At 41.7% G+C, this 26,663-nt stretch overlaps 1 protein-coding gene across 10 annotated transcripts in view; it reads right to left on the reverse strand.

Moving 5' to 3' along the window:
• The window catches only part of ralgapa2 (Ral GTPase activating protein catalytic subunit alpha 2), a 104,417-nt gene that overhangs the window by 30,330 nt on the left and 47,424 nt on the right, over nucleotides 1-26,663 (reverse strand). For all 10 annotated transcript variants that reach the window (XR_008412619.1, XM_053844366.1, XM_053844364.1 and 7 more), the window contains 14 exons: nucleotides 25,679-25,807; nucleotides 24,674-24,796; nucleotides 24,260-24,318; nucleotides 23,971-24,079; nucleotides 21,561-21,671; nucleotides 21,337-21,405; nucleotides 20,599-20,733; nucleotides 13,903-14,080; nucleotides 10,249-11,068; nucleotides 9,452-9,523; nucleotides 8,780-8,903; nucleotides 8,526-8,681; nucleotides 2,843-3,001; nucleotides 1,386-1,513 (listed from right to left, as the gene is read on the reverse strand). Coding sequence is in view for 9 of the 10 variants with exons in the window: in XM_053844366.1 (XP_053700341.1) it covers nucleotides 1,386-1,513; nucleotides 2,843-3,001; nucleotides 8,526-8,681; nucleotides 8,780-8,903; nucleotides 9,452-9,523; nucleotides 10,249-11,068; nucleotides 13,903-14,080; nucleotides 20,599-20,733; nucleotides 21,337-21,405; nucleotides 21,561-21,671; nucleotides 23,971-24,079; nucleotides 24,260-24,318; nucleotides 24,674-24,796; nucleotides 25,679-25,807 (2,372 nt within the window). In the remaining variant the exon portion in view is untranslated. The remainder of the gene's footprint in view (nucleotides 1-1,385; nucleotides 1,514-2,842; nucleotides 3,002-8,525; nucleotides 8,682-8,779; nucleotides 8,904-9,451; nucleotides 9,524-10,248; nucleotides 11,069-13,902; nucleotides 14,081-20,598; nucleotides 20,734-21,336; nucleotides 21,406-21,560; nucleotides 21,672-23,970; nucleotides 24,080-24,259; nucleotides 24,319-24,673; nucleotides 24,797-25,678; nucleotides 25,808-26,663) is intronic.

Consider the following 26,663-nt stretch of genomic DNA (forward strand, 5'->3'; position numbering starts at 1 on the left):
AAAACGTGCAAAGGGATAAAAAGATTGGGTCATTGTTACAACCTGTGAAACATGAAGGGGCCACATTTCCGGAGAAGATGGAAGAATGATGGGTGAAGACAGAGAGATTTTAAAGCTCGGCTCAAGGTTCAAGTATATATAAGACTCAATCGATGTCTAAAGCCAAAGCAACGTGCGATCATTTTCTAAAGACTAAATATCATATTGTGGTCATTCACTAGTTTACTCTTCATGTGGTCATCCAGCTGGGCAGACAAACAGCCAGCAGACTCACAGCCACGCTGGCAGACTCTATTGGCAAGATCATGAATCTGTCTTGGTCGGAGTAAGAGCTGGCAACTCGTCAGCGCCAGAAATCCTCTCACTGCTCACAATCTACAGCTACGGAATGCCAGGTAAAGCTCTGTGGTTCTTCAGTGGGCCGGTCCTCACTCAGTGCCTGAGGCTTCGGGACTCAGGCAGCCCCCACCCCTGGAGGAGAGAGTCACACTGGGCTAATTCACTTGGCGTCGGGTAACAGACATCTGTCACTCAGGATGCCCCGGGGGACACACAGACAAGGCCTGATAGAAGAATGGGAGGGGGACCATTGGGATGTGATGCACCGTGAAGCAGCATACTTGCACATTGAACAGAAAACAACATTCCATACTTTCTTCTCAAAACTCACTTTCCATCTACTTTTAAAACAAGGTTGCCGAATGAAACCACAAGAAGCCCTCTTCTCCATGCCTCCTCAGGGGAGGTTTCTATAGAGACCGCCAGAGGGCTAGCGTGGTTGCGGCGAGGCAGGCGGTGCTGTACATGCTGTCCGAGGAGGAGTCGGGCGTTATGAGAGATCAGGTTTCCCCAATCCCAGGGGCCATCCTGACTCTAACCCCCACCTCACCCCCCGATTCTGTGCTGCTGCATTCACATGCTAATTCCCCTCCATTGGTGATTACACTTCCTTTAAACCAACTGACAACTACAGCTGGAGTCAGGCTCTTAACTGTTTGTGTCTACATGTACTTGTAAACATTTGTTGATGGCGCCTTTCACTTGGCTTTTCCCGCACGCTACAAAAACGGGAGTAATAGATGATGACATGTTATGTGTATCACCACCCAAAAACAGCATCACATGTCCTCTCATGCTGCTTCAGGCTGTGCAAAGGCCCTGGCGTAATAGCTGTATGTAAATCAGTCAGCCCATAAAGATCAGTGTCAGCACTCAGCTGCGTACGTTGGCTGACGTGACAAGTGCACCACATGTCTATGAATTCACCAGTGTGGGCCTGGTGTTGAATCGGCCAAACAATAAAATAAAACCATACCTCCCTACAGGAGTCTTCGAGTCAAGTTGGGTTCACCAAGGAAGCAGACACCTGATGTAGCAAAGGATACAAGCTCTGGTAGAGGGTCAGACGGGACTTGACAGCCCTGCTGGCGTTGATACAGGTGGCCCGCACCAGGCTCGGCAGGAGAGTCGCGCTGATAATGGCGCCATCGAATAAAGGACCAAAGAAGGGAACCTGAAAAAGCACAGTAAAATAAGAAAAATTGATCGTTCAAAGTTCTCTAATAAGAGCGTCTGGAAAGCATCTTTGTCTTCTGTTTCCAGCCGTTTGTCCATCTGTTTGGGGCAAAGGTTCAAGTTGAAATAGGATGTTATCTAACTTTGCATGACAAGCACACATATCTAATGTGAATCAATGCAAGGTAAATGAAATTAGAATGACAATCAATACCAAACAATGCCTTCATATTGAGCTACCGAGCAAATACAAAAGGCCAATATGCATTTTTAGCGGCACTGAGTGAGTGAGTGAGTGTGTGTGTGTGTGTGTGTGTGTGTGTGTGTGTACACGCCCTGTTCATGCAGATTGGACTGGGGCCCTTAATCACAGAAGCTCGGTGGTCATTGACCTGGAAGTTGACGCGAATGTCAAAGTCTTTCCAAAAGGTCCTGCTGTTTTCAAGTTGGCAATTCACCCTGTCTGATAACCAGTCCAATCATAATGATAGGTGGATTTTAAAACCAAACAAAGCACGCCACATCAACCAGAATTAAAGGAGGACCACACAAACCTACATGGACGCCTATAAAATCACATCAATGATCATGAGGCCAACTTGGACAAAGTGGAATTACATGAATGAATAATAGTTTTGTAAATAAGTTATTAATTTAAATAGACATTGAATGTATTTCAAGCAATGACCATAGGTGAATTTTTTATTTTACTGGACTGTGAAATTTTTTATTTGCACCACAGAAGTGCGCAGGTGTAGATGTGCTTGGGTGAAATCAGCATATATTTTGAAGCAATTTTCCAACTTCTTCCAAATTTGCAAATGTTAGGATCCTGAATTGATCTTTATTTTATCACGTTGTAAATGCAATTAAGTCTTTATTCCCAATGAAGGCAAAACTCCCATCGGTGTCTCTCGTACATAGATGAGAACACGATGTCGGAATGGTCAGCAACACACGGATAATGAAAAACTGTGGACATCTGAAGCCAGACGTACTCAGACAAACACATTTCTCTCCCTCTAGAAGTTCACTGAGCGGTACTATGGAGCAACAAAGATGAAAGGCTGCGGAGAGAGGAGAGTAACCATCTCTGAGAGCACATACCCACAGTGTGGGTAATAATGCACTGTTGGAGGAGAGGAAACCAAGAGCCTTTAGACTCAGACCGCAGCTGCAGAATGAAGCCATAATTCTGACTAGAAAGTCTCAACAGGAATCGTGGAAATGAATTACTTGGAAATGAGTGGAGGGGAGGAAAGAATCTGCAGATAAAATAACAAAGTCACTTAAGTAGCTCATTGATGGCAGCTAACGTTCGGTTCACCTGTGGCTTCTTCATGATCTGGATGAAAAACATGTGGTTCTTCATGGGGTAGATGACGATCAGCACGTCTCCGAAGTCAGTTGGGATGATGCCGCGCCTGTAGTCTCGGGTGTGCTCCGACCACACAATGTGGACCTCGTCGTTTCCCAGGTGACGCAACTGCCAAACAAATAGAAACAGCGTAATTAGGAGGACAAGGATGGATGGAGCCCGGGTGTTGCAGTCCGAGAAAAATATGGAACATACTCATTTCAGTAGGCATTATTTTCAGCTCTTCAAACATTAAGTTTATACCTCAGTCAAAAACCAACTTCCTGTCTTCTAAGTTGTAGCAGCAAGTTCAATGACTTTAAAACAGAGTGCCGATAACTTGTTGTGCCTCACAAAGGAGGCCAAATTAAAACAATGCTACTTCAGTGTTTGACGTAAGAGCACCGATATATATCAGGAAGGATTCTTGCTGAGACTATAAGAAGCCGACAGGGGATCAACCAATCTTTCAATTTAATTTTAACTAAATGTCAAGCGTCTGCAGTAGTTCTTTGCGTAGACACACTGCTCCGCTTTCAGAGTGATCAAATGCATTCTTCTGTCTTTGAAAATCAGAAGATGCCAGCGGCTGTCTTTGTGGACCCGGAGACTAACCCTTTGAGACATGCTTGGAAACTTGATATTAATGTGACGCTGCAAAAATAATTAAATATATCCTTAAGAAACGACAGCGGTGTCAAGGGACTAGTGGGCTCGCATATCATTACTACAGATGACGCACATGACTTGTGTTGGGAACGCCATACACGTGAAAAGTGAAAAACACAGGAGAAGAGTGGGGCTGGTGACGTCACCGCATGTCATCATGAGCTGGAAGCAACAGTAGTTACGTTCTCAGCAATATGGCAATTGTCTCCAAAATGAGAGAAGAATGGGCATTGAACGTCTCAGGCAGGACAAGTATTAATAAAGTTCATAACACAAATGTGAAACGCTGAACTAACTAAAAGCGGGTGTTGACCAGTGATCAGATCCATTAGAGATGACTCATCTCAACAATTCAGCACTGCTAAATAAATAAAGCAGGGTGGATTCACTCTAGTAACTTCTTGTTCAGAACATTTCAGAGAATTTAATATATCAAAACCGAGCATCATCGTGATGAGGGATTGGAAACCATGGAGATTAAGACTTCAACATTTGAAATAGATCAAAAAATAGCCAAGCAAGCCAGGTTTTGGTCGCAGACCTGATCCCGCATCGAGAGCTGCACCTTGTCTCAGGACGCTCTCTGCGGGAGGTGAGCTTCTCGCCCCAGGCATCACACTGTACACACTTACAGTGTGTACAGTGTGACTCCACACAAACATAAGAGTGATGTAGAACACTGTGTAAATGTAAAGCTTTGCCTTTTGCCCATGCATATAAATAACTTTGATCCACATGACCTGTCATTTTACATTACATTAAACCAACAATAAAAAGAACAGACAAAATTTAAAGTGCTTTTATTAAGGGGTGGACCGATTGACATTTTTTTTGGCCAATACTGATTGCCAATTTTTTTAAAAGTCCCAACAGGCCGATACCGATTCTTTTCTCCTCAACTAAATCACCCACAAAAGTTTTTTTAGATTCGTTACACAAACATACTAAATAACAACAATACTGAAAAACACTGCAACATTTAAAGGAAATAAATAAAGATTAAAGGAAGCCACAGTGCTTAGTCTAAAATAAATCAATTTTATTCCATTTTCAATGAACAATAAAAAGATTAAACCTAGAATGTAAACTTCATTTGTTAAATAACGGAATGCTGCCCTATCACCTCAGAGACCGCTCCTCTTTCCATCAACTACATGTACAGGGAATGAGTATCTGGGGACCAGGTGTGCTATTAGCTGTGGATTGCGCACCTCCGGTCTTCAACAATAGAACGCGGCGGTTCGTCCAAAACAATTAAGTCCAATAGCATTGGTTTCACCTGCGGTTAACTCCAGTTAGCTTAGCTTTCATTCGTTAGCTCCTTGGTAGCGCTCGAATTTGGCGTGGTGATTTGAAGCCAAGTGTCTTTTAGTGCTGTCTGACTCCGTGGGTGCACACGTTGTGAACTGCAACTCAGCCAGCTGATCGATCGGAGCATCCTTACTTTTATTCCACACATAACTCTTTCAATCCGTCCCCAACACATGGAACAAGTTACGACACCCATCTCAACACACTGCATGGATGAAAGGTTCCACAGGCTTACTGCACATTTGTTGTTGTAAGTGTCAGTAATTTGGGGATAAAGCGCAAGCTCTCCAGGTGAAGAGTTGAATTTGCTTTGAAATTCATATAACAATGCTCAGCCAGCTGATACCAGTCAAAGTGGTACTGCTTGCTATGGGTTACTGTGGTAGCCAAGTAATCCTGGTCTACGTTACCAAGAAAATTTAAGATTTTTTTTAAAGCTATATAAACTGGCGCATTCCAGGTTCATACAACTTAATTTTTGTTCTCTTTATCCATCATGAACTTAATTTTCCTTTACTGAGTTCTCTCTTATCTAAAGAAATGCTAACACTAAACAGAGAAAAACAACAGGTAAATGGTTTGTTTTTAATTTTAATAGTGATAAAATACTGAATATTATTTATTTATTCCATTTTGAGTTTTATTCAGCAAAATGTTTTACAGTGCAGACTGACAAACAAGAACCCCAGATACTTCAGCTCCAACATAGAAAGGGCATTCCACTCTTTCCAGACTGAGAACCATAGTTTCGAGCTGATTCTGATTCTATTAAATTAATTGCCAACAGGTTCATTATTCAACTGGTTGTTATGCTATTGTTAACAATCCGCATTAAGTCTTCACACCACATGTTGAGCCATATAAATTTTTCAAATATTCTAAATACAACAAAACAATCAGACATGTTGGCGTGTATGTCACCCCCTGCACACATGTCAACTAATGGTTCAAGTAACTTGACAACATCTCAAAATAAGAGCTGGTTGCTCCCCATTTCAAACCAAAAGCCTCTTCATCTAGGCCTCCTCTTATCAGTTGTGAAAGATTTGAAGACGTGGTTGAGCTCAGTCTTCACTATAAAAGCATCTTGCTTTGTTCAGTAACTAAAAACATTGACTGGTTCTGTGTGTCATTCACACACAGACCACATTCATGTATTCCCATGAATGTTCAAAGATCCACTGCTCCATCTCCAGAGACCAGGATGAAAACCTCATCTGAAGTACACGGTGTGACTCAAAATGGTCCGCTTCAGGAGTCGGTACTGCATGTAAATAAATGTTTAAATAAATGTCTGTAAGGAATGTTAGAGTTTTGCTTGCATGCGTCTGGCTTGGTAGTCGTGAAGCCAGATTATATGTCACAGTTTATTTCCAAATTAACATAGAATGCAATTCCACAATATTAATTTTAAACAAGCCATTTGAAAACGGTAATTACACATTTATTACAGAAGACAATATGTCTGCCTTTGTGGTGACTCTTTCGTGAGCTTTTCACAGCAAATTCAAACCGAAAGCTGAAAATGCAGAAAATTGAGCATTTTAAAACAGAATAATTCAAAACCAATTAACTCCCGCCCCCATCAGAGGTTAAATTGCTTGCCATTTCCACCCTATTCACAAACACAAATGAAACAGCGTGGGTCAAAACGCTACACTTAAACGACAGGAAATTGACAGATAAAAAAGGTGAAAAAATAAACAGCCTCCTGAAGTCAAATAGTGAGAAATTATATTCCCAGATAAGTGCGGATCACTTAATGGTCGCCGTCGGTTTTGCTGTGGGGATCATGGATGATGAAAAGTGAGCCTCTGCTAAGTAGAAAACATCTGCCAATGTCCTGAGTCTCTAATGAGCCATTAAGAAACATGCCCTCGCCACCAAAAAATGCAATTAGCACATTCTATTATAAGCCCTTAATTATGGTAATACGCTAATCTTAAACAAATCCACGGCATGCTGATTACCGCCGTTCGCCAGTTCTCTCTAGCTGTCCAAGGATCAGCAGGTACCAATCGGGTCAGTCACTGGGACAGTTTCTCAGAAAATGTTGAATATGTATTTCCAGCAGACAATCGACAGCGGGTGTTAACTTGGGGTGACGGTATTAGCATGCGGATGAGCTGAAGCACAAGATTAATGAGGATGCTTATGCTTTCTGCGCTGATTTATTGTTCCCCGGTTAATCACATCCAAATGTTTGAGACATTTTTTTTTTAATAAAGTGGGATTCAAGTCAAAGGCTGTCGTCCAATTAGCCCTGTTTGACCCCCACCGCACACCTCCCCACCCCACGAGCTCGCTTCAAAGACGCAGCAGAGCAGAGGAAATATATACAGGCTCCGTCAAACACAACCTCAAGCAGCAGAGCTAAGCTGAGATGCCTCGGGGTGTGAGAGCTACACAATCTTATTTTTGACACACACAGAGCAAAAACCTGCAGGTCACCACGATAACCAAATTACTGAGGCCAGCTGGTTGTGCTGTATCTCCCATTGCTCCACAACCCCCCAAAATAATTCAGAAATATGGCCTCACAACCCTGTTATTTCTAACATGGATGTGAACAAATAGTAGTGCACAATCACACTTTTAAAAAATTTAGATGTATATTAAACAGTTAATACTGACATTCTGTTGCAAGTAATGATAAATGCAACTGAGACGTGGTTCAAGGCATGAGCTGAGCAACTGCTGGACAGTGAGTGTGACTCCGAACTTCGCAGGAATAATATCAGATACTGTAAAATCCCAACCCTCAAAGCCACCATCTCTATTGAGCACTGATGTGCTTCCAGCATGGCATGTATTGCTCCCCTCCTGAGGATTGACAACAACAAAATGTAAATGACAGGAAGAACCTGACCAGTTCAGAGTGGGATGCAGTGAAAAGTTGAGGCAAAGTTATCAGCTGACTGACTGATTAATTGGGAAATGGAGTGGTTGGGTGTTTGTGGAGGACTAAGGTCGGATATGAAGAGAGTTGACGCATTTCCCCTCCCAGTGGGACACTGTATGAGAAGATTGGCAGCGCGGCCAGGAGCCTTGCGGCTCATTTCTTCGTGTTAACTGCTACTTGTGTGCTGCAGTCCAGAATCCTGAAGCAGAACCCAATCGATTGCTCCCGTTGCGGCAGCAGGAATTGGATAAAAGGATCCTGCCGGCATCCGGTCGGCGCCTGCTCTAGCAGGGCGAGCTAATGGCTGAAACCAGGCTCTGGTCACAGCGCACAGAGAGGGGAGCAGGGGCCGGCAGAATCATAGTCATTACCACAGCGGTGAATGCCCTCTCTCTTCACTGCTGTGCCTGTGACTCTCGACTCCTCAGGCCTTCCTGGCCACGATCACTAATCAATGCCCGCACTCTGGAGTCACGTCTCGTGATCTCAGCTCAAGTCAGAAGTGACGGCCACATTAGAATGCTGTTTCAGGGACTGTGTAGCCATTTCACTGCAGATCAAACCAAGAGTTAACCCACATAAATTGGACCCTAAAAGCACAAAAAAGCTGCGCGTTTGAGCCACAGTGTCACATTCATTCAGTATTGTGAAAATGTTCAACCTTTAAGTAGTGTATTGCTCTATTTTTTAGAAATATGAGGAGACATTCGGAGGAAGTATGACAAGAATATAACAATTTAAGCAGGACACTTGATCAGTTATTTGGCTGACCTTTTTAGTGAGGCAGTCATCAGAGTCGGACGGCATGCGTGTCGAGACGTGAAAGATTACTTCCACAGTGGAGGTAGCATAGTATGGAGCGGTTACACCAGTGCTGCCGTTCCTCTGTAAGCCTCCCAAAAAACCACAGTGTGTAGCCAGGTCCACCTAAAAGAAGAACGCATTACTCCCATTGCTTTATCGTGTAATCACACAGCACTGCAAAATGGTGGTTAAAAAAACAAATGTGAAGTGGGTCTCTTCACCTCCCATCCCAGTCCAGACACAAAGTCTTCATACGGCTTGCTGCCGGCACTGTTGGACAAGATGGAGCACTTGTCTTCCTGGCCTTCGCCAATGTAGAAAACAGCAAATTTATGCGTCTCTCGGCTGAAAAACCAAACACAATATTGTCAATATTAAATGAGCGACGATACAAATGACAATGGATGTAAAAGACTTTCAATTAGACCAAAAAAAAGTTTTTAAAATGGTGTTTATGAGTGGAATTGGAGTCAAAACTCTGAATACATTTTCCCATTATTGAGTTTAGACGAAATAGAAGACAGTTGCTGTTTCACGGCCAAAACGTGCTAATCCTAGGTGCATCCAATAATAGGCTCCTGTTTACAATGTGTATTACGGCTATTGACTGAAACAAGGCAGTCCAGGATTAGATGCTGAGAAACATCCAGGCTGTGATCAGCTGGAGACACTAGAGATTAGTGACATAATGGAAAACAATGCTGCATTGCCATGATGTGACGAAAAAATAAATAACATGCAAACAAGGGGTAACTTCAATGGTGTAATGCAACCGTCTGCCTTTCTATTGTCATAAAAAAATAAAAATAAAAATTAAATTAAGGGCATTCCAAGTAAAATGAAAATACACAATTCAAAACTTTACTCAAGCCCAGTTGAAAGATTACACATACCATTGCCTGGAATCCAGATTCTTCAGTTCCCTCAAGAGTTTGGAGTTCTTTTTCAGCAAATGAAAGTTTTTCCTGTAAGTAAGAATAAAATTGTGTCTACACCACTCATAAAAGCCAACAGAGAAATATATCTTGTACCAAAGTTGATCTTGGAGGCCAAACAGAAAAAGACACAGGTGCAAACAGCAACCTCCTGCACGCTGAGAGTATGTTGCCCATCAGCATTAAAAGGTGCAAGCTATTAATTTACTGTGGAAGGGCTGCAATGATGGTGCCGTGCCAGACAGACCTTAGTAAAGACAGCTGAGCACTTTCCTCCTGCTGAGAGCAGATTAGCACACAGCAGACTCTGCTGTGCTTTTAACTCTTTCTATCCTTAACTAGCAGTAGTTCTTTGGAGATTATGTTACAATTGTATCTTTCTTTTGGCTGACATTTTCATCGAGCACCGGAATTGTAAAATCACTCTTTCCAATTTGAAGGCTCTTGTGACCAAACTCCAACCTTTAATGCCATAGTTTGAAAGGAGAATCGAAAACTGAGTGCAGCAGTGTGTTGAGTATGACACAGTAGTTGTAACTGTAAAATGATTTCATGATCATAGAAACATAGTACTTGAGGCCATGACTTGACTATTTAAGAAAGTCAATATTTTTTTTAGAGGGGAAACTCTTTCCACTGAGGTTAAGCGTCCATCTCTCATCAGTCTACCAAGCATTTTAGAAAGGCCTTTTATACCCTATAAGAAACACATAAGCCAAAAAACATGGACAAAAAAAAAGTCACATAAAGTATACCTGCGCTCCCAAGAGTTCATTCCAAGGTCATTCAGCAGCAGTCGACAGAAGTAAAAAGCAGCATTGGGTTCCTCTGGGCATGGTTTGGGCTGATGAGCAACTTGATGGCTGACATCTGACTCCAATCTCCTCACTTGTTCCTCTTCCTGTTGGGTTTGACGAAGAATGGCCTCAAGGATGGCGTTTTCCAGCTCCAGGTTCATGCCGCACGGTGAAGGGGCCGGCTGGTTTAACTTCAGCTGTGGCTGCGGAAGGCATTCACTGCTTGTGTGCCCCAGGTCTTCCAAAAGCTTATCTAAAACGTCAGTCTCCTCCTCGTCACAACAGTCTGAGAAGTAATCTGAACAATTGCTTCGATGTTTGGTCTTCCCCTTGGTGGGAGAAAGAGGATGGGGTCTATAGTGTGCCACTGTAGAAAGAGGGCGATTCACCGCATGAAAAACCCCGCCATCATTTGATTCCTCAAAATCGGTCGAGTAGAGGATGGAACCATCCCATGAGTATTTGCCTGAGATGTCACGGATGATCACCCGCACTTGGGAGGACGGGAGAGGCGGTTGACCAGCAGTCGGGGCTTCAGCAGGAATCTGTAGGTAGGACACCAACGTGGTGTCGTTGAAGACAAACAGCTGGAGGTTTGGACTTTTAAAGACCTCAGACGACAGCTCAGAAGACTCCACATATGGGTTGTCATGGTTTTCACTAACAAGGCTGTGGATGAGCGCAGGGCCGCCGCTTAGCGGATGGTGACCTATATGGTTCACCAGGTGGGTCATGATCATTCTTGCCGTCAGGGGTATGGTATTTCTGTGACGTTTTTCTGTGAAAGTGTAAAACAAATGTACAAATAATATCGTGAGAAAGTATCACTTGCATACACAGGTCAAGATGATCTGGTTAATGCGTCCTAGGAGTGTACGTTAGTGAACAGAAGGCAGGTATTGGCAGCTGGTTGGAAGCTGCTGCCCTGTATTATGGCAGTCAGACAGCCATAAGCCAAGCTGGCATCTTCACCACTTCAAAAAAGACAGGTAATACAGTTGAAAACAGCTCATGTATACAATAATTATTACCTTTGGAGGCAGTGGATTTGGTATCATCTCACCTGCCTGAAGAAGCAACAGTAGTGGCTGACCATATTTGTGTGTAATCTACACTACTGCCGTTCACACAAAGCAAAATCTAATTTATGATAACTAATAGGTGTACTTTATTCATTTTCCTCCATAGCTTGGCCCATACACATCTAAGAAGGCAGCATCTCATCATAGAGAGAAGCAATGAAAAGCCCATTGAGTCATCCTACAATAGACAAGGGTTGAGACAGGCTGAGTGCTAATGAGAGCCTCGATCTGTGCAGGCAGCTGAATAGAACTCTGCTTAGTGGATTGCGTTTATGTTAATGCGCAGGTTTTTACTCCCAAGTGAGAGATGCCATGCTTTATGCTACAGTGATGTGGGAAAACAAGAAGATGCACTCCTGCATTGTGACAGTGCTATCAATACCATCATCCCCCATCAAAGTGAAAAAAGCTCTTTAGAAAGCAGGCCAAGCTGCATTAGAGATGCGCCAGCCCTTTGAAGTGACTTGATCAATATGAGGTGGGGGGCATGAATATAACTCGGCCGGTGCTCTCTTTGGTTTGCCCTTTTGATAGCGTTTTGTTATTTCAGCGAAGACTGTGCAGCTGTGCGGCAGAGAACATCGATGTGGTGAAATTTTACAGGTGAAGCCGCTGTTCACATTTCTTGCATTGTTTCAGTGGGTACTCGAGGCTAAAAGGACTTTTCACTAGTTGAGGATGCATGGTAGAGAGGAAGATATTGCCTAATGGAATCACAAGGTCACAAAAAAGAAAGGCAAAAAAAAAAAAATCAAAATCACATTTTCATCTAAACTCCATAATGGGTCTCCTCTCTAGGGCTGAGTACTAATGCGAACATACCATTCCCTGTGATGGATGCCCTCCTTTTCATACTTTTAACAAGATATCGACATTTAATGGGCAGTCTCCAAATGGATATGCTATTTATGGTGTGTTCTTTTTTCCAAGTTGGCTCTAGATTTTACATGAAACTATTGGCCATCCTCTTCAGAGGACAGGTGGAAACAAAGCAAAAGCAGTATTTGGAAACTATTAGTCACTGTATGGAATAACTTTTTCATTATCGCAGGAGTTATGATGAAGTGAAAATCACAGATGATGTTTTCTGTTTACCTCAACCATTACAAAGATTTGTTTTTACATGTACTTTGTCCCACTTTGCAGGTGAGCGACGGCTAACTCTGGTCCCTCCAATGGCACGAAGCCAACACAGAGACCTTGCTAATGCTTCAAATTCACTTGGGGCCTTCCACACCAACATGGTTCTGGAACTGGGCGCTATAACGTGTTACTCAGCTGGAAGTTAACCACACCGGCATAAAAATGCATTGATATTCTGAAAGCGTTTGTAGATTTACTGTGATAATTTGTTACCATCCCAACAGCATGACTTCAGATGCTGTTGACAATTACATCAAAGGCATCTGGTAAATAACACGTTTTGCAGACATGCGTTTTAGGGTTCCAGATAAGACGTTCTTTTACCAGTCTGAACAGGCCAGCTTGTTCAAAATTATGTTTGTTGTGAAAGGCATCTTGATGCTCGCAAGTCATTTTTTGCAAGTCCAAGTCTCAAGTCTTTGGTTATGAGACCAAGTCAAGTCACAAGTCATTTAACTGGAATGAGCTTGCTTCAGTATCTAGCCTACTTAGACCACAGCAATGTTATATCTAAAGCAAAGCATGTCTATGACGTCATCGTCAGGAGCCATACCGGTTGTTTTTAAAAACTACACTTTACTGACATATACTTTTAACACCTGTCATGTTTAGCATGAAATATGTGGATGTTGCAAACAGACACTCTGCAGTATGATGTTAGCGTTGTGATCAGACACTGACCATTGTGCCTGTTCGAACACCACTGACTCTGTCTTTGTATGAACAGGCAGTTATCTGACAGTTCTGTGGTGCTAGTGCTTTTGCTGCTAAGTTTACCAGGATGTGTTTTGAGAGGTTTGATAAACTTGGTGGTGGTCAAAGCAGCATCTTTGATTCTACACTCGTTGACTGTAGTTGACCACTGGTGTGTTCCAATACAAGTCAAGTCTCAAGTCACTAATAGGTGCAACTTAAGTGCCACTCGTGTCCCCACCTCTACTCTTGATCGTCCCTCATGCAACACAAGGTACCCGTCTCCTTCACATACTTGTGAAGTGACGGAGCACCAGTGCAGCCATTCTGTCTTCTAATGGCCTCATGTTACCTCACTTCTGGCGCCAAATGTTGCTGAATGATATGGGAATTCTTCATCACCTTATCAACAACAACTTCACCCTCTTCTGTGACCATTACCCTTTCTAGATCACCATGAACTGGTTCTCTGACCACAGTTGGAAGTATCCATTCAGACACCGTTCTAGTGCTACTTTGAATTGATGGACATAAAATGTAAGACTGTGACAACTGTGAATATTAGTGTTGTGTGTGAATATTGTGCACCATTAAGATGCTATTTGCTGCAAAGCCAGGAAACTACCCGTGACAGAAAGAAGGGCATTAAGAAGCTTTCTGCTGTGCCGGTGAGATCGCAGTCATGTGTCCTTACCCTCAGATAATGTCACCAAGCTGCCAAAATCGTTGCTGGCAGACTGGGATGGAGGCGGGTCGAAGCTTTTAACCTGTCCCAACATGAGGTCATAGTCAGGAGACAGGTCTGAAAGGCTCAAGAGGTAGTGGCTTTGCTGGGTGTGGAGAGTGGAGCCAGACACACAGCAGTGCAGCACCTGAGGAAGAGCAGAGAGAGGTGGATTATTGTATTAACAGTAGTCTGGCTGCCTTAGTTTGGCAGTATGGGGCACCTTAAAAATACCCCATTAATTAATGTCTTCAGTAAGTGTAAGGTGCATCCATATGTACACCACTCATCACAAACCACAAATGTAAAATCTCACACTCATACATGTAGAAATAATCGCAGAGAAATTTGCATATTGGTTGTGGTTGATGCTAAGCCATCAACCACAAGTCCCCCGTGGACCTGCAGAGGCATAAAACTGGTGGTTCTTTTTCTTGTGTTCTACAAGAAAAAGAACCACCACTTTCTGACTTCCTGCAATGGATGTTTCCAGCCGGTGCTTGGAATGAATGCAACACTTAGTTGCCACTGAGGGAACTGGCTTGCTGATGCATACCTGATGTCACACTGTTAATTTACAACATTTCTGGAGGGCAAACACGCGACATAAAAATAAATAAGAGATTTAAAAAACAGGAAGTGAGGAGGCATGTCAAATATGTAATGGTAGCTTGTACCACAGTTCATGGGACACAAAAGATAAGGGCAGTCTGACCTCAGGGACCGTGGCTGAGAGGACTGTGGAAGCAGCTTACAGAGGTAGAACGGAGCCAAAGGAGGCATTTGTACATGGACAACAACTTTAACAATAATATACTGAATTTGCCTACAACTACACCACGTCCTTCCAGAACCCTCCCAGGTGGCATAGCTAATTTAATGTTCAGGGGTTATAGATGGTTTGGGGAAACTGCTTCTAGGTTGTTGAGGTCGTTTGAAGCCAGTGTAATTGTATGAAAATGGATTCAACTTCGCTGTGTTAAGACCATTTTGGGTGTTCGGAATAGAATTTAGCTCTTGACACACTGATCTGGTCAGTCGTTCACATACTCCCTCATGGTGTGCGTCGGCCTTCAGATGAAAGATCCAGTCGAGTCTCTATAGGAGAAGTGTTTCATTGATCTGATGTTGATCCCAGCACCCAGTTGCATCTTTCATCTCACTGTGCGCTCCAATGAAGTTCGGACCATTGCAGACCACAGTGTTCACTAGTGTTCAACTGGCATTGAAACTTCGAAGAGCATTTATGGAGCAATGGTGTAGAAGGATGATCACACTTCAAGGAGGATTGCTCTTGAAGTCAAGCAGGTAAATGTGACAACATATTACAGTATATACAATGTGTCTAGTAGCATTAATATCCATGTATACAGTAATTTGTACACCATAAACCGCACCTTTTTCAATATTCTTCGCCCTGCATCTTAAACAATGATGCGACTAATATAGAGATTTTTACAGCATCATGTCACCAAGATATTTAGCTTCATCTCAGACCACTGAATTTTCTTTTTTTATGTCATTACCGCAGAAACTATATGTCGCCTAAGTATCATGACAGACATAAACCCGAACCAAGAATGAAAAACATAATTTGAATTGAATCTTTGCTTGTGGCTGTACCCTTTACATTTTCAAATGCTGGATCCGCATCAATACTTTCTGTTCCATTCTCAAAGAAATCCACACAGGAGACTGTGCTTGTTTTCAACTTGTTATTCTTCAGTCCTAAACGTATCTCTTGGTCTGTGTTTGCATTGATTTCCAACAATGTACCAATGTTTTTGTCTTCCAATAGCCTCCAACCTCAATTGTCTCAAGTTCCCAAGCTTAATGTCCTCTTGGGTATTGTTCCAAATAGTAAAATACATTTGGTGCAATTTTGATATTTGTGGGTTCAATGTTGTTTTTATGATCAGTAAACAGAATGTTTCCTTTGCAGCATTGACGAGAGACATTGTGGGTGAATCAATGATGTCATTATGTTTAGCAGTGAGTCGTATGGACTATGGAATTACTGACACAAATAGTGTTATGAGTGTATTTTTCAGTCATATTCTGTGACGCCTATAGAAAATATGAGTCCCACTTAAGGATGCTGGTTTTCAATGCAAGTACTTTCATTTTTAGCTGTTATAACAGTCGTATCAGTTTCCAGCACTAGTTTCTGCACTTCACATCTTAATGTCTGTAACACCTGTTTAAGTGGTCTTTACTGCAGCAATTGGACTAACAGCAGCCATATCTGCTTAATAACAGTGGAACTTGCTTTTGAGCTTTGTTTGCTTATGCCAACTCAAAATTTGACACTGTTACCAGGTTGTATTTCCCCAGCTAAACTTAATAAAAAATTCATTGCAGGGGAATAACACAACAAATGTCGCACAGATTATTGCTCAGAGTGGATCCTCCATTTTAATTTGACAATGACAATTTAACAATGTAGGAGAGAGCATGTTATTGCTTTTGTTTGAGCCAGAGCTCCAGTTTCCACAGCACACCTCCTCAGCTGAGTGGATCCATGCATGTCCAGTGTCAGTGACATTGCTGCACAAGATTTCTGCAATCTGATGCCAAGCCATCAACCACAAGTCCCCCGTGGACCTGCAGAGGCATAAAACTGTGTTCTACAAGAAAAAGAACCACCACTTCCTGACTTCCTGCAATGGATGTTTCCAGCTGGTGCTTGGAACCAATTCAACTGCTCTGATTTGAGTTTTGACACAATGCTTGACAAACTGAAGAACCAGATTGTTAAGAGTTAGATGGTGCAAACTGCAAATTGGTTTCAAACAATAGACAAAAGCAACAAAGGTCAACAGAAAACAAAAAAAACACTCTCTGTCTCTGTTCAAATATTCTACCATGAACCAACCAGCAAATAAAGGGCGAAACAACAGAGTAGCATGGAAATCATGTCCTGAACTAAATCAAAATAAAATAGACAAACAACGAAAGCAGCCTTAGCCATGGCTCCTTCAATAACAGCTAGCCTCCAACCTCAATTGTCTCAAGTTCCCAAGCTTAATGTCCTCTTGTGAATTGTTCCATATAATAAAATACATTCGGTGCAATTTTGCTGTTTGTGCGTTCAATGTTGTTTTTACGATCAGTCAACAGAATATTTCTTTTGCAGCATTGACGAGAGACATTGTGGGTGAATCAATGATGTTATTATGTTTAGCAGTGAATCCTATGGACTATGGAATTACTGACACAATAGTGTCACACTACTCGTAATCTGTGCCGCCTATAGGAAATATATTTACACAATACACAACCTTTGTGTCTTAATAAATGTGTAATAAATTAGACGGAAGGATGTTGGTTGAACTGTGGAGAAAGACAAAATGACATTGTTTAAACAGCAGGCATGTCTGTGTACATGATCAGTGAAGGTACTACATGTTGGGTAAACTACAATAAATAAATACATAATGTAGCAGGACAAGACAGTCCGGAGTCTCAGGCTTGATCAGCGACGTTTATTCCTCAGAAGCACAATCAGTCTGACATGTTGACAACCTAGCCTCTATATCCTTAGTCAGGTTATTACCCATGATGCCTCTGGGTGACCTCCCGAGTGCCCGCCACAATAAATTAAATACAAAAAAAAAAAATAATGTAACCATCTCATTTGCAATTTGGAAGATTAAGCCAGGAACAAAACCTGCAAACAAACTGCAGTGCAACATGTTTAAATTATAGTTAAAGAATATGAAAAAATCTGTCTTTTAAAGATGATATTTATTATCTATTTAGCAATGAAAAACCATACCAGTAGGAGACAACAATTTCTGGTCTGTAATTTATTGAACTTCTATGATATCAATATAAACTTTTCAGAGCCTAAAACACATTTTTGATTAAAGACATGATCAAGTCACATATTAATATTACAAATACAGAACATGAAAACACAAAACGTACACTTGATCGCTATTGGCGGCTGGATGTGGTCTGTTTCCCTGTTGACATGATCCAGGGCCATGGCTGGTCGTTTCATATCACCATAAGGGGATGAGAGAGAGGGGAAAAAAGGCTCTTTATTGCTGCTAATTCATTTGTGCTGTGTGTGATGTGTGACTGTATCGTTCTACATAACAGATGGCAGAGCATCCGTTGGCAGAGCTAGATAAGACGCAGCGGGGCGGTTGATTACAGCCACCGGACAGGTTTACATTGTTTGATTTAATTAAGTCTTTATCCTCCTGCTCAGCGCAAACACGCATCCTCACATGGGCAAACATCAAAACACACCTGTATTCCATGTTATCTGAGCACAGACAAAGTGTTGCATATGAAGGAGGGGGATCATATGCCTAATGTATGCAAACAAGGGGGGGCTCTGTGAGTCAGAGGAAGGGGTCTTGGGGAAAGCTGTGCAAAGGCTAATCCCATTCAGTACACACATGCGCTTACACTTGGCTGAGAGACGCACTGGTCCTGTCATCTGAAACAGTATTGTGTGGGGCAATGTAGACAGTGTACGCAGGATTCTACTGAGCAGACCTCGGGTGTATGGGGGAGGGACTGGAGGCTTGATGCTGAAAGGACCTGAACCAAACAGCTGTTACAATAAAGCCCAAGAGAGCTTGTGGAGAGATGGAGAGACGGAGAGGTGGGGGCAAGGCGCTGAGAGCACACGGCTGTGCTTGACAACTAAGTGACTACACAGCACATAGCAACAGTTCCTGGAAGGTAAATGCACAGAAAAACAAGTGCACCCTAGCTGCACCTATGAAGTAAATAACACCACGCATCCTTCCTGAAGTACCATCTTAGCAGCGGTATTGCTATTTTTTTTTTAACATTTAGCTTTATATATTAAAATAGCTATGACATCACACTGGCAAGCAATACTGCAAAACAGTTAAGAAATCCAAAGATTTCAAATGTTTTTTTTTTAGCTTAAGCTGTTTACTAATCCTCAATTATTGCTAGATGCTAATGTTGACACACACATTGGAGAGCAGTCTGATGTAAGATGACACCTCCAGTCAGGAGGCCTGGTGCGAATCCTAGATGACTCGAGAGTTTTACTCCACTTTGTGATGATAACTCCTCTATTGCCTTGCTAAGCCACTAGTTTTCCATCCTGATCTCCATGTAAAAACACAAGGCTCATAGATGTAAGCTTGATGGAGGAACCAGTGTTTGCATATGTATTTCAAATTCCTACAGTGGTTGTGATAATGCTTTCACAATTTCACAAACAAAAGAAGACTACTTGGTTCCACCAGAGGACAGACTTCACAGTCATCCAATTCAATGAAGCTTCACACTACAGAAGTCATCTCATTTCATCAACTACACCCACACCCATTGAGAAGCAGTGGGGAATTTAGTACTGTAGGAAGATCTACCATAAGCAATAGCTCAAAGTTAGTTAGATAATGATCGCTAAATTAGAGAAATTTTCAAACTATTGAGCGAGCCTAAATATAAGCCACACCCACAAAATCAAATAAGTCTAAGCAACTGGGGCAGCGATACATTGTAAAAAGGTCAGTGGTTTCTGTGTGTTCACCTTAAATATGTGCAAGGATACGCAACACACAGCTGAAACCGAATAGTCACAGGTGAAAACAGCGCATTCAGTGCTTTACTATCAATAAAATGCCCATAATTTCAATGGTCTGATGTGACAAGGCTCAACATCTTGACGGTTAGAAGCATGCACATCATTGTAATGTTAAATAATATTAAAAATAACATCTCTCAACCACAACACAATCACTAAATGTTTGGAAAATATATATACATACACTCACATGTGTGGAGGACTTGATGTGCATGTATTGATTTAAAAAAAAATGAAACTGATGCATCCCATGATATATTATTTCCAACTGAACCCAGTGGGGCCCTGACTTTTGTCCGCTGATAGACAACCAATCACGCCTAATTGCCTTTGCTTTCATGGCAGCTGCAGTCTCTCTTATATTAAGACATATTCCATTCAAATCTGTGGGACAAGCATTTATGGCCAGAGCTTATCAAGTGGACAAAAGAGGCTGTTTGAATAATTGGACCATTTCTTATCATGGGTGACATCCTCACAAAGATCTGCCGTTGACCGCATCTGCCCAGACAGGAGGGAATGAATAATATGTCATTCATTAATGCTGCAAGTTCAGCCCTCATTCTTAGGGTCACAATAAAATAAAGGGGGTAAGAGGGGAGCGAACAGGAAATGGATTGGTGTAAACAATGAATATTTTAAATTCTTCCTAACAGCATCACAGAGCTCAACCATTTGTCAACGATGAACATCGAACTCTCCTCATGCCACAGCTATTTCAAAGACCAATTCAGCTAAATGAGGTGTGGCCATGCAGACAGATTGGGGGAGAGTTTAATTAAAGTAGAAAGCTGTAGGTCAAATCTGGGCAATGTGGGGCCCCAGAGGCCACAATCACCCCTCTAACTGTAACCCAAGTGAGGCCACTGCAAATACTGAAGATGTTCCTTCCAGAGTGACAACCATGAATCAGAGAAGCATGACCATCAAGACCCGTATAGGTCCAGATAACAACCCTCTGTGTAGAAGTCCCACTTACCTTAAAACAAGGACCAATGAACATTAAGAAACATATATCACTGACAGAAATGTAACACAATGAGACAACACGTACAGCAACTGAAAAGGAAAAATCTACTCACCCTGTAGATGTAGTCCAGTATCGGGGCTTTGTGAGGGATGTGGTTCTCTTGCGTCATAGTGATGGGCTCCAACAAGAGGCTCAGAGGAACAGCCATGCACCAGTCCAACAAGCACAGCAGTAACGACACCAGCAACTGATGGACGACAACCAACGAGTTTGACTCATTCAATGTAAACCATGAGAAATCATTCATAATAACTGAGTGGGCACCTGCTCGTTTAAGATCTTGCTTTTAAGTCACCAATATATTCTAAATGAATTATACACCAAAAGGACAATGTTATGAGACCTCAAAAAACCGTGCAAATTTAACACACTTTTGACTACTGTGGCGGCATGAGGAATATGACGGTGAGAAAAGAACAGCACCATAAGATAAACCCCTTGATTTTATTGGTCGACTGACTGAACTCTCTATAACCAACAGTGTGAGGGACCCAGAAGAAACATCAAATCGAGGGAACCCAGTCCCAGGATGTCTCCTGGATGCCTCCCTAGTCTGGGATTCCCTTAGAGGAGAGGAAAATTTATACCACTTTACTTTCAAATGCAACGTTGAGAAAATATAATTGGACAGCTAATACCTAGTTAATGTTTATCTGAGCGTCCATTCACTCAAAATTCTGTCCAAAGAGTCCAACCTATTCGAATTCCTTCAGGTTCCAGGTTATAGGTAGACAGGCCTTAAACGAATGTAACTTAACTCATTGCGCCGTTTGAACGCTTTGGACTGTACCTTTTTGTCTGCCTCCACATTGGAGTGTTCAGCACTTGGCAGCAAAAAGGCAATTGTGGCCACAAAGATCTATTGAGGAAGAAAAGAAGGACATTTAATTGACAGGTGTAAATACTGTTATGTGTTTTCTAGTGACGTATTGTGCAGTTACAGTTGGGACTATTTAAAGTCAAATATATCACAGAAGGATAAAACACTATAATCTTTGGGTGCCCGGATCTCACCTCAATTATTTTTTTGGGCAGTGAGGAGTCCAACCGTTGCAGATGTTCCCAGTGAGAGATGAGCAGCTGAAAAACGTCACACGCCGTCTGAGCCACTGCCTTGTTCCCAAACTGCAAGAAGATTGGTGCTGTTTAAGGATGGAAACAATCCACTCCAATCTCAAGCAACTAAAGACTATTAGATCAGTGCATTCATTTCCTGAGGTTTGGTCACAACAAGTAACAAGGCATGGACTTCTCTCTCCATAGAAACCTCCTCCACCTCTTGGGGTGACACAACTGAGGGACATATTCTCTCCAGTTTGTCTTAGGTCTGACCCAGGGCTTCCCTCAGTGGCGATAGATCTTAATAAAACTAAGCAGGGTCAATTTTAAATACAGTTTGAGAAAGAATTCTTGGTTTGGCAGTTGTGATGCGACATTGATCAGCTGAAAAGAATAAAGCATTATAATATTGAGAACTCCATGTCTCTAGTAAAAATGGAGGAAGGAATAAATAGATGAGTATTTCTTCAGTGCAGCAGTTGGACTAAAAGCATTCACTTGGGAACTGCGGGCTATTTTCTGAAGAGTCTTTCATGCTTGCGGGGCGAGGAACATTTCCACTGCGCACCTTGTCACTGATAATAATAAAGTTTTCTTGCTTCCATTATAATGCGTTTTTATTTAGTTGTTGTTGCTAGAAAGGAGTTTTTCAGTTGCTACACACCAACTCCAGCAGCAAAACTCAAAATAAACCTTTGATGTAACTAAATAGAAGGATGAAATAACTGAAATATTTAGTAATAATAATAATAATAATAGTATTACAAATTATAAGATAAATAATAAAGAAGTAGTAGTAGTGATTATGAACAAGACAACGTAGACAAAGGGAAGAAAGAGAAGATAAGCACAAAGACAGAAAGTGGCCATTACAATTAGAGAACATGAAGAAGAATGAATACAGGACACACTAATATAAAGGAGATCAATGTAAAGAAGACATAGAAGATGAAAATAAAAATGCATAAGAAAGAGACCAATAGAAAGAGGATGAATATGATGAAGACCAAGAAGAAGAGGAGCACTGAGTGGACAGATGCAAAGGAGACAAATACACTGAAGAGGAAAGAGATTAATATAAAGTGAAAAATACAGCAGTTACACAGGAGAGGAAGAATCAAAACAGGTGAATCTAAGAAAGGATATTAAGACAGAATTAGAAATATGAAGAGAAGAAAAATCCAGATTTAGTCCTAGTGTCCTACCATAATAAAACAGTTGGTCACACAAAGCATTTTTTGTTAAATCCTGACCAAATATCCAATTAAATCTGAACCTCAGTTTCTGAACTTCAAATAATTTCCTCAACTTGTTCCCGTCCACATTGACAAGACTCCAGAGAGAGAACACCAATTTGCCCTAGACCTTCAACTGGATGAGAAAATGCAAACCTGCTCAAAGGATGCACGACTAACCACCTAATACTAATACTAATACCACAGATCATACATCTTCTTTAACTTGCTAACTTACACTTACCAACTCTAGTAATGTCAGACCATTATTGAGGACTTAACAAAATAACCTGGCTGCCGCATTTTGAAGGAGCAGAATTTTGGGAAAAACTGTCCAAAAAGTTTGGGCACCCACAGAGCAAAATGCAGAACATGTCGTCCAAATGTATTTATTTATCTATTATTCAGAGATGGAAGGATAATCAGCATAATTTCATTCCCACTTCAGCCTTTGGCATTTTCTTCAGACTCATCAGGGAAAGTATTGAGCAGCGGACAATTTCGTTTCAAATGGGGATTTCTTCAGTGATTTGAAATTCTTTGTGGAGAATTGCATTTCCTATTTCTTCCAGCTGAATGCCTCTCAACATGTAACAAGGGTAGACAATGTGGGGAGTGCAGAAATGGCCAAACACAAAAAGGGGCCCTGAGAGTTCAGCACCTGCTTTTAGAAAAGAGACTCTCAGTGCCACTCTTCCCCCCACTCTTACCCAGCCCATACCCTCTATTTTGGGGCTGGCTGAGTCTGTGTGTCAAGTTGTACAGGGGAGTGATTACTGCTCCATTAGAGGGGGGGTTTAGGGGGGGATGCGGTAGCAGGAAGCTGAGAGATGTAGCTGCTTAAATTGGCCCACATGTACTAAGAGCGAGCCTGGAAATTACGCCACCGCCCAAAACCCTTTTCCATAGGAAAAAAAACAGCACAAAAACAAAAACAGCCTTTACTAGTTTCCCACATCTTTTCGCTTTGGGCTCTTCCATCTGACTCACCTGGTGTTTCACACACTTTTCTGCCAAATTGTGCTTTCATGTAGTATGTAGTAGTAGTCATTTGGTCGGAGCTAAATGCCGCCGGTCAAAAAGTGAGGGCTGAAGAGTGCCATAACTTTGAATTTTGCACCGGTCCCTACCTTTAGTGTTACTCCCAGCACGTTGATGGCATCTTTCACCTGGTAGTGAATTTGTTTCTGGGTCAGCTCTTCGCAAACCCACAGACCAAGGCTGCACACGGCGATGCACCTGCATGTCACAAATGACATACATAACTTTTTCACACGGGTTTGTGCAGCAAACAATGCAACAGAACAATTATCGGCATGCGGAATCCGATAATCTGAAACGCATCAAGTCAGATGGCAGAACTCCTGGACAAATTTAACTGTGCATAAAATGATAAAAACAAAATGTTACAATACACACCTGGCTCCTTCACAGTGTTCCTTGGTCGCCATTTCCAGCAAGATGTTGACAAGATAATCCTGGATGAGAAGAGAAAAGACATTTCAATAGGATGTGCTTCTTCTTTGTCCTTCAGAATTCCCCATCAAGGGTCGCCACAGTAAATCAGTATCTTCCACCTCCATCTGTCATGTCACACCGTAATGTCTTCATTCATGTAGCCATGGACACTGCTGCCACAGTTGTCTCTGCCTGTTCCACCATGCCTGTACTCTGTTCTTCGCCTCCCAAAAGAGCCGTTCAAGCTGCCGATTCACTTGTCGCTGTGCCACTTTACACCTCATGTCTTTTTATGCAGAACTCACTCTGGCCAGCTTGAAGCCGTGGTGTGTACAACTGTCGTTTGAGAGCGACAAAGTCCAAACAACCACTCACCTTAACATCCTCATTTCCAACAGCGATATCGCCACCCCCGCTCCGTAACACAGGGATCTGAACATACAGGTTGGGGAAACACACGAGTGACCCCAGAATGGTTTGCGCCTCCATCCTTGGAGCCTGGTGGAGAGGAGATGGAGTCAATTATCTCTCCTTGACTTAAGATTCATATAGATAGATAGACATTGCATCTGTTCAAAGTTGTGATGGATTTATAAGTAGTATTGGGTAATACAGTGGTTAATAGGCATGGAATGGGATCGCATTCTATTCATAGCCTTGTTCAATATCTCCGCCAAGGAATGATGTTTTCGACGGCATTGGTTTCTCTGTTTGGTTGTTGGTGTTGAAAGTAACTTGAAAAATTATGGACAGATTTGGATGAAATTTTCAAAACTTTTTAAAGTATTTTTTAACATTGGGCGTTCAGACCATTTTTGACATCTGGTTCCATTTTTTTTTTTTTAATTTGAAGGACACCTAGTCATAGGTAGTGTTAGGGGTCGAATGAAGCTGCTAGGCAGAGGTTTGCGCTCGCTTAGTGTATTTCTCATTGTTAAATTATTTGAAGAGATTTTAGCTTCTTTATGATCACAGCTCTCTCATGAGACATGTTTATTTCAAATATTACACTTGAAATCTAGTATAACTAAGGCCTTTACATGTAAACAGGCAGAAGCATGGTGTTTATCGTTTTGTGTCTTTTTGGTGTTCTAAGATCATTTATCAATGAAAAGCTATTTTCCCCACAATTTTTTTTACAAAATTGCATCCATAAATTACTTTACTGACTTGTGGTTACTACCAGAAGAGTGCGAATTTTCGCAGAAATACACTGTTATTAACAGAAGAAGTTTTTAATTGCATCAAGGATGCATCAAATTACGGATGCTAGAGATCCTCAATACAAAGTGATGAACTGCTGGCATTACATTAGTCATCTATGAGTCATTGCTTACAGTAAATCAACCAGACTTTGTTGGATAATGAATCACATAGTACCTCAGAGGACGAAGTACTGAGCACACACGCAGAGGCAGTGATGAAATCTCCAACCAGCATGGTGAAGCCTGGAAGGCCGAGGAAGAAGAACCGTGGGGAGCAGGATCGGATGATTGTGTTTAGAACATCCTGATGAGACACATGAAGGCAAACTCTAAATCAAATAAATATAGATGCAAAAAAAGAAAATAGCATATTTTCCAGACTACCAAGTCACAGTATTTTTTAAGATTCACCGGTCGTGTGTCTTTTACTCAAGTGCAACCTATACATATTAAGATACATAATTTTACATGTTCGTAAATGTTATTTCACAAAGAAAAATATGATATGACGTCCCTCATGCGCCCCGATAATTCTGTCCCTCTACTGATCGAGAATGTCATTCTCCAAGGCAGAAATCTCACACATCACACATGAATAAGTGTCACAACAGCAGGGAAACACCACATGTATCATAGAAGTGACACTATTATGGTGTTTTTAAATGAAATATTCCCAGAGAGGAACAGCACAACAACAATATTATAACAACAGTACTAAAGTTCATGTGTACAGTCTAGACATCTGAAAGGAAGATGAGTGACAGAGGATGTGAGATATTTATTTATTCCTGATTCCTGACAAAACTACTTGTTCAATCTGCACATCAGTGTGTCACTTGCACATCACAAAAGCAGTTTCACATGTCTTCAGTCAAGTTGCTGATCGAAATGCATTATGTGTCTCTGTTGAGTAGTCTCAACCCTCAATCAAAGTTCTTACAAAATGGTTGATCATGTCGTCATTTGTCAAGCATAATTCTATACATTCACATTAGACTTTTTCCAAATAGCTGTCTGCAATATGTTAACTGCCCCCAGGTGTATCCTGACTTTCTCAAGTGAAAGGAAATGCATTAAGCAGTAAATAAAATAATTATATTGAGCACTACTTCATGATTGAGGAATCTTCTCAGCGTGGAGAGGGAAAGTATATTATCCTC

This window comes from Synchiropus splendidus, chromosome 16 (genome assembly GCF_027744825.2).
Source record: "Synchiropus splendidus isolate RoL2022-P1 chromosome 16, RoL_Sspl_1.0, whole genome shotgun sequence".
NCBI lineage: Eukaryota > Metazoa > Chordata > Actinopteri > Syngnathiformes > Callionymidae > Synchiropus > Synchiropus splendidus.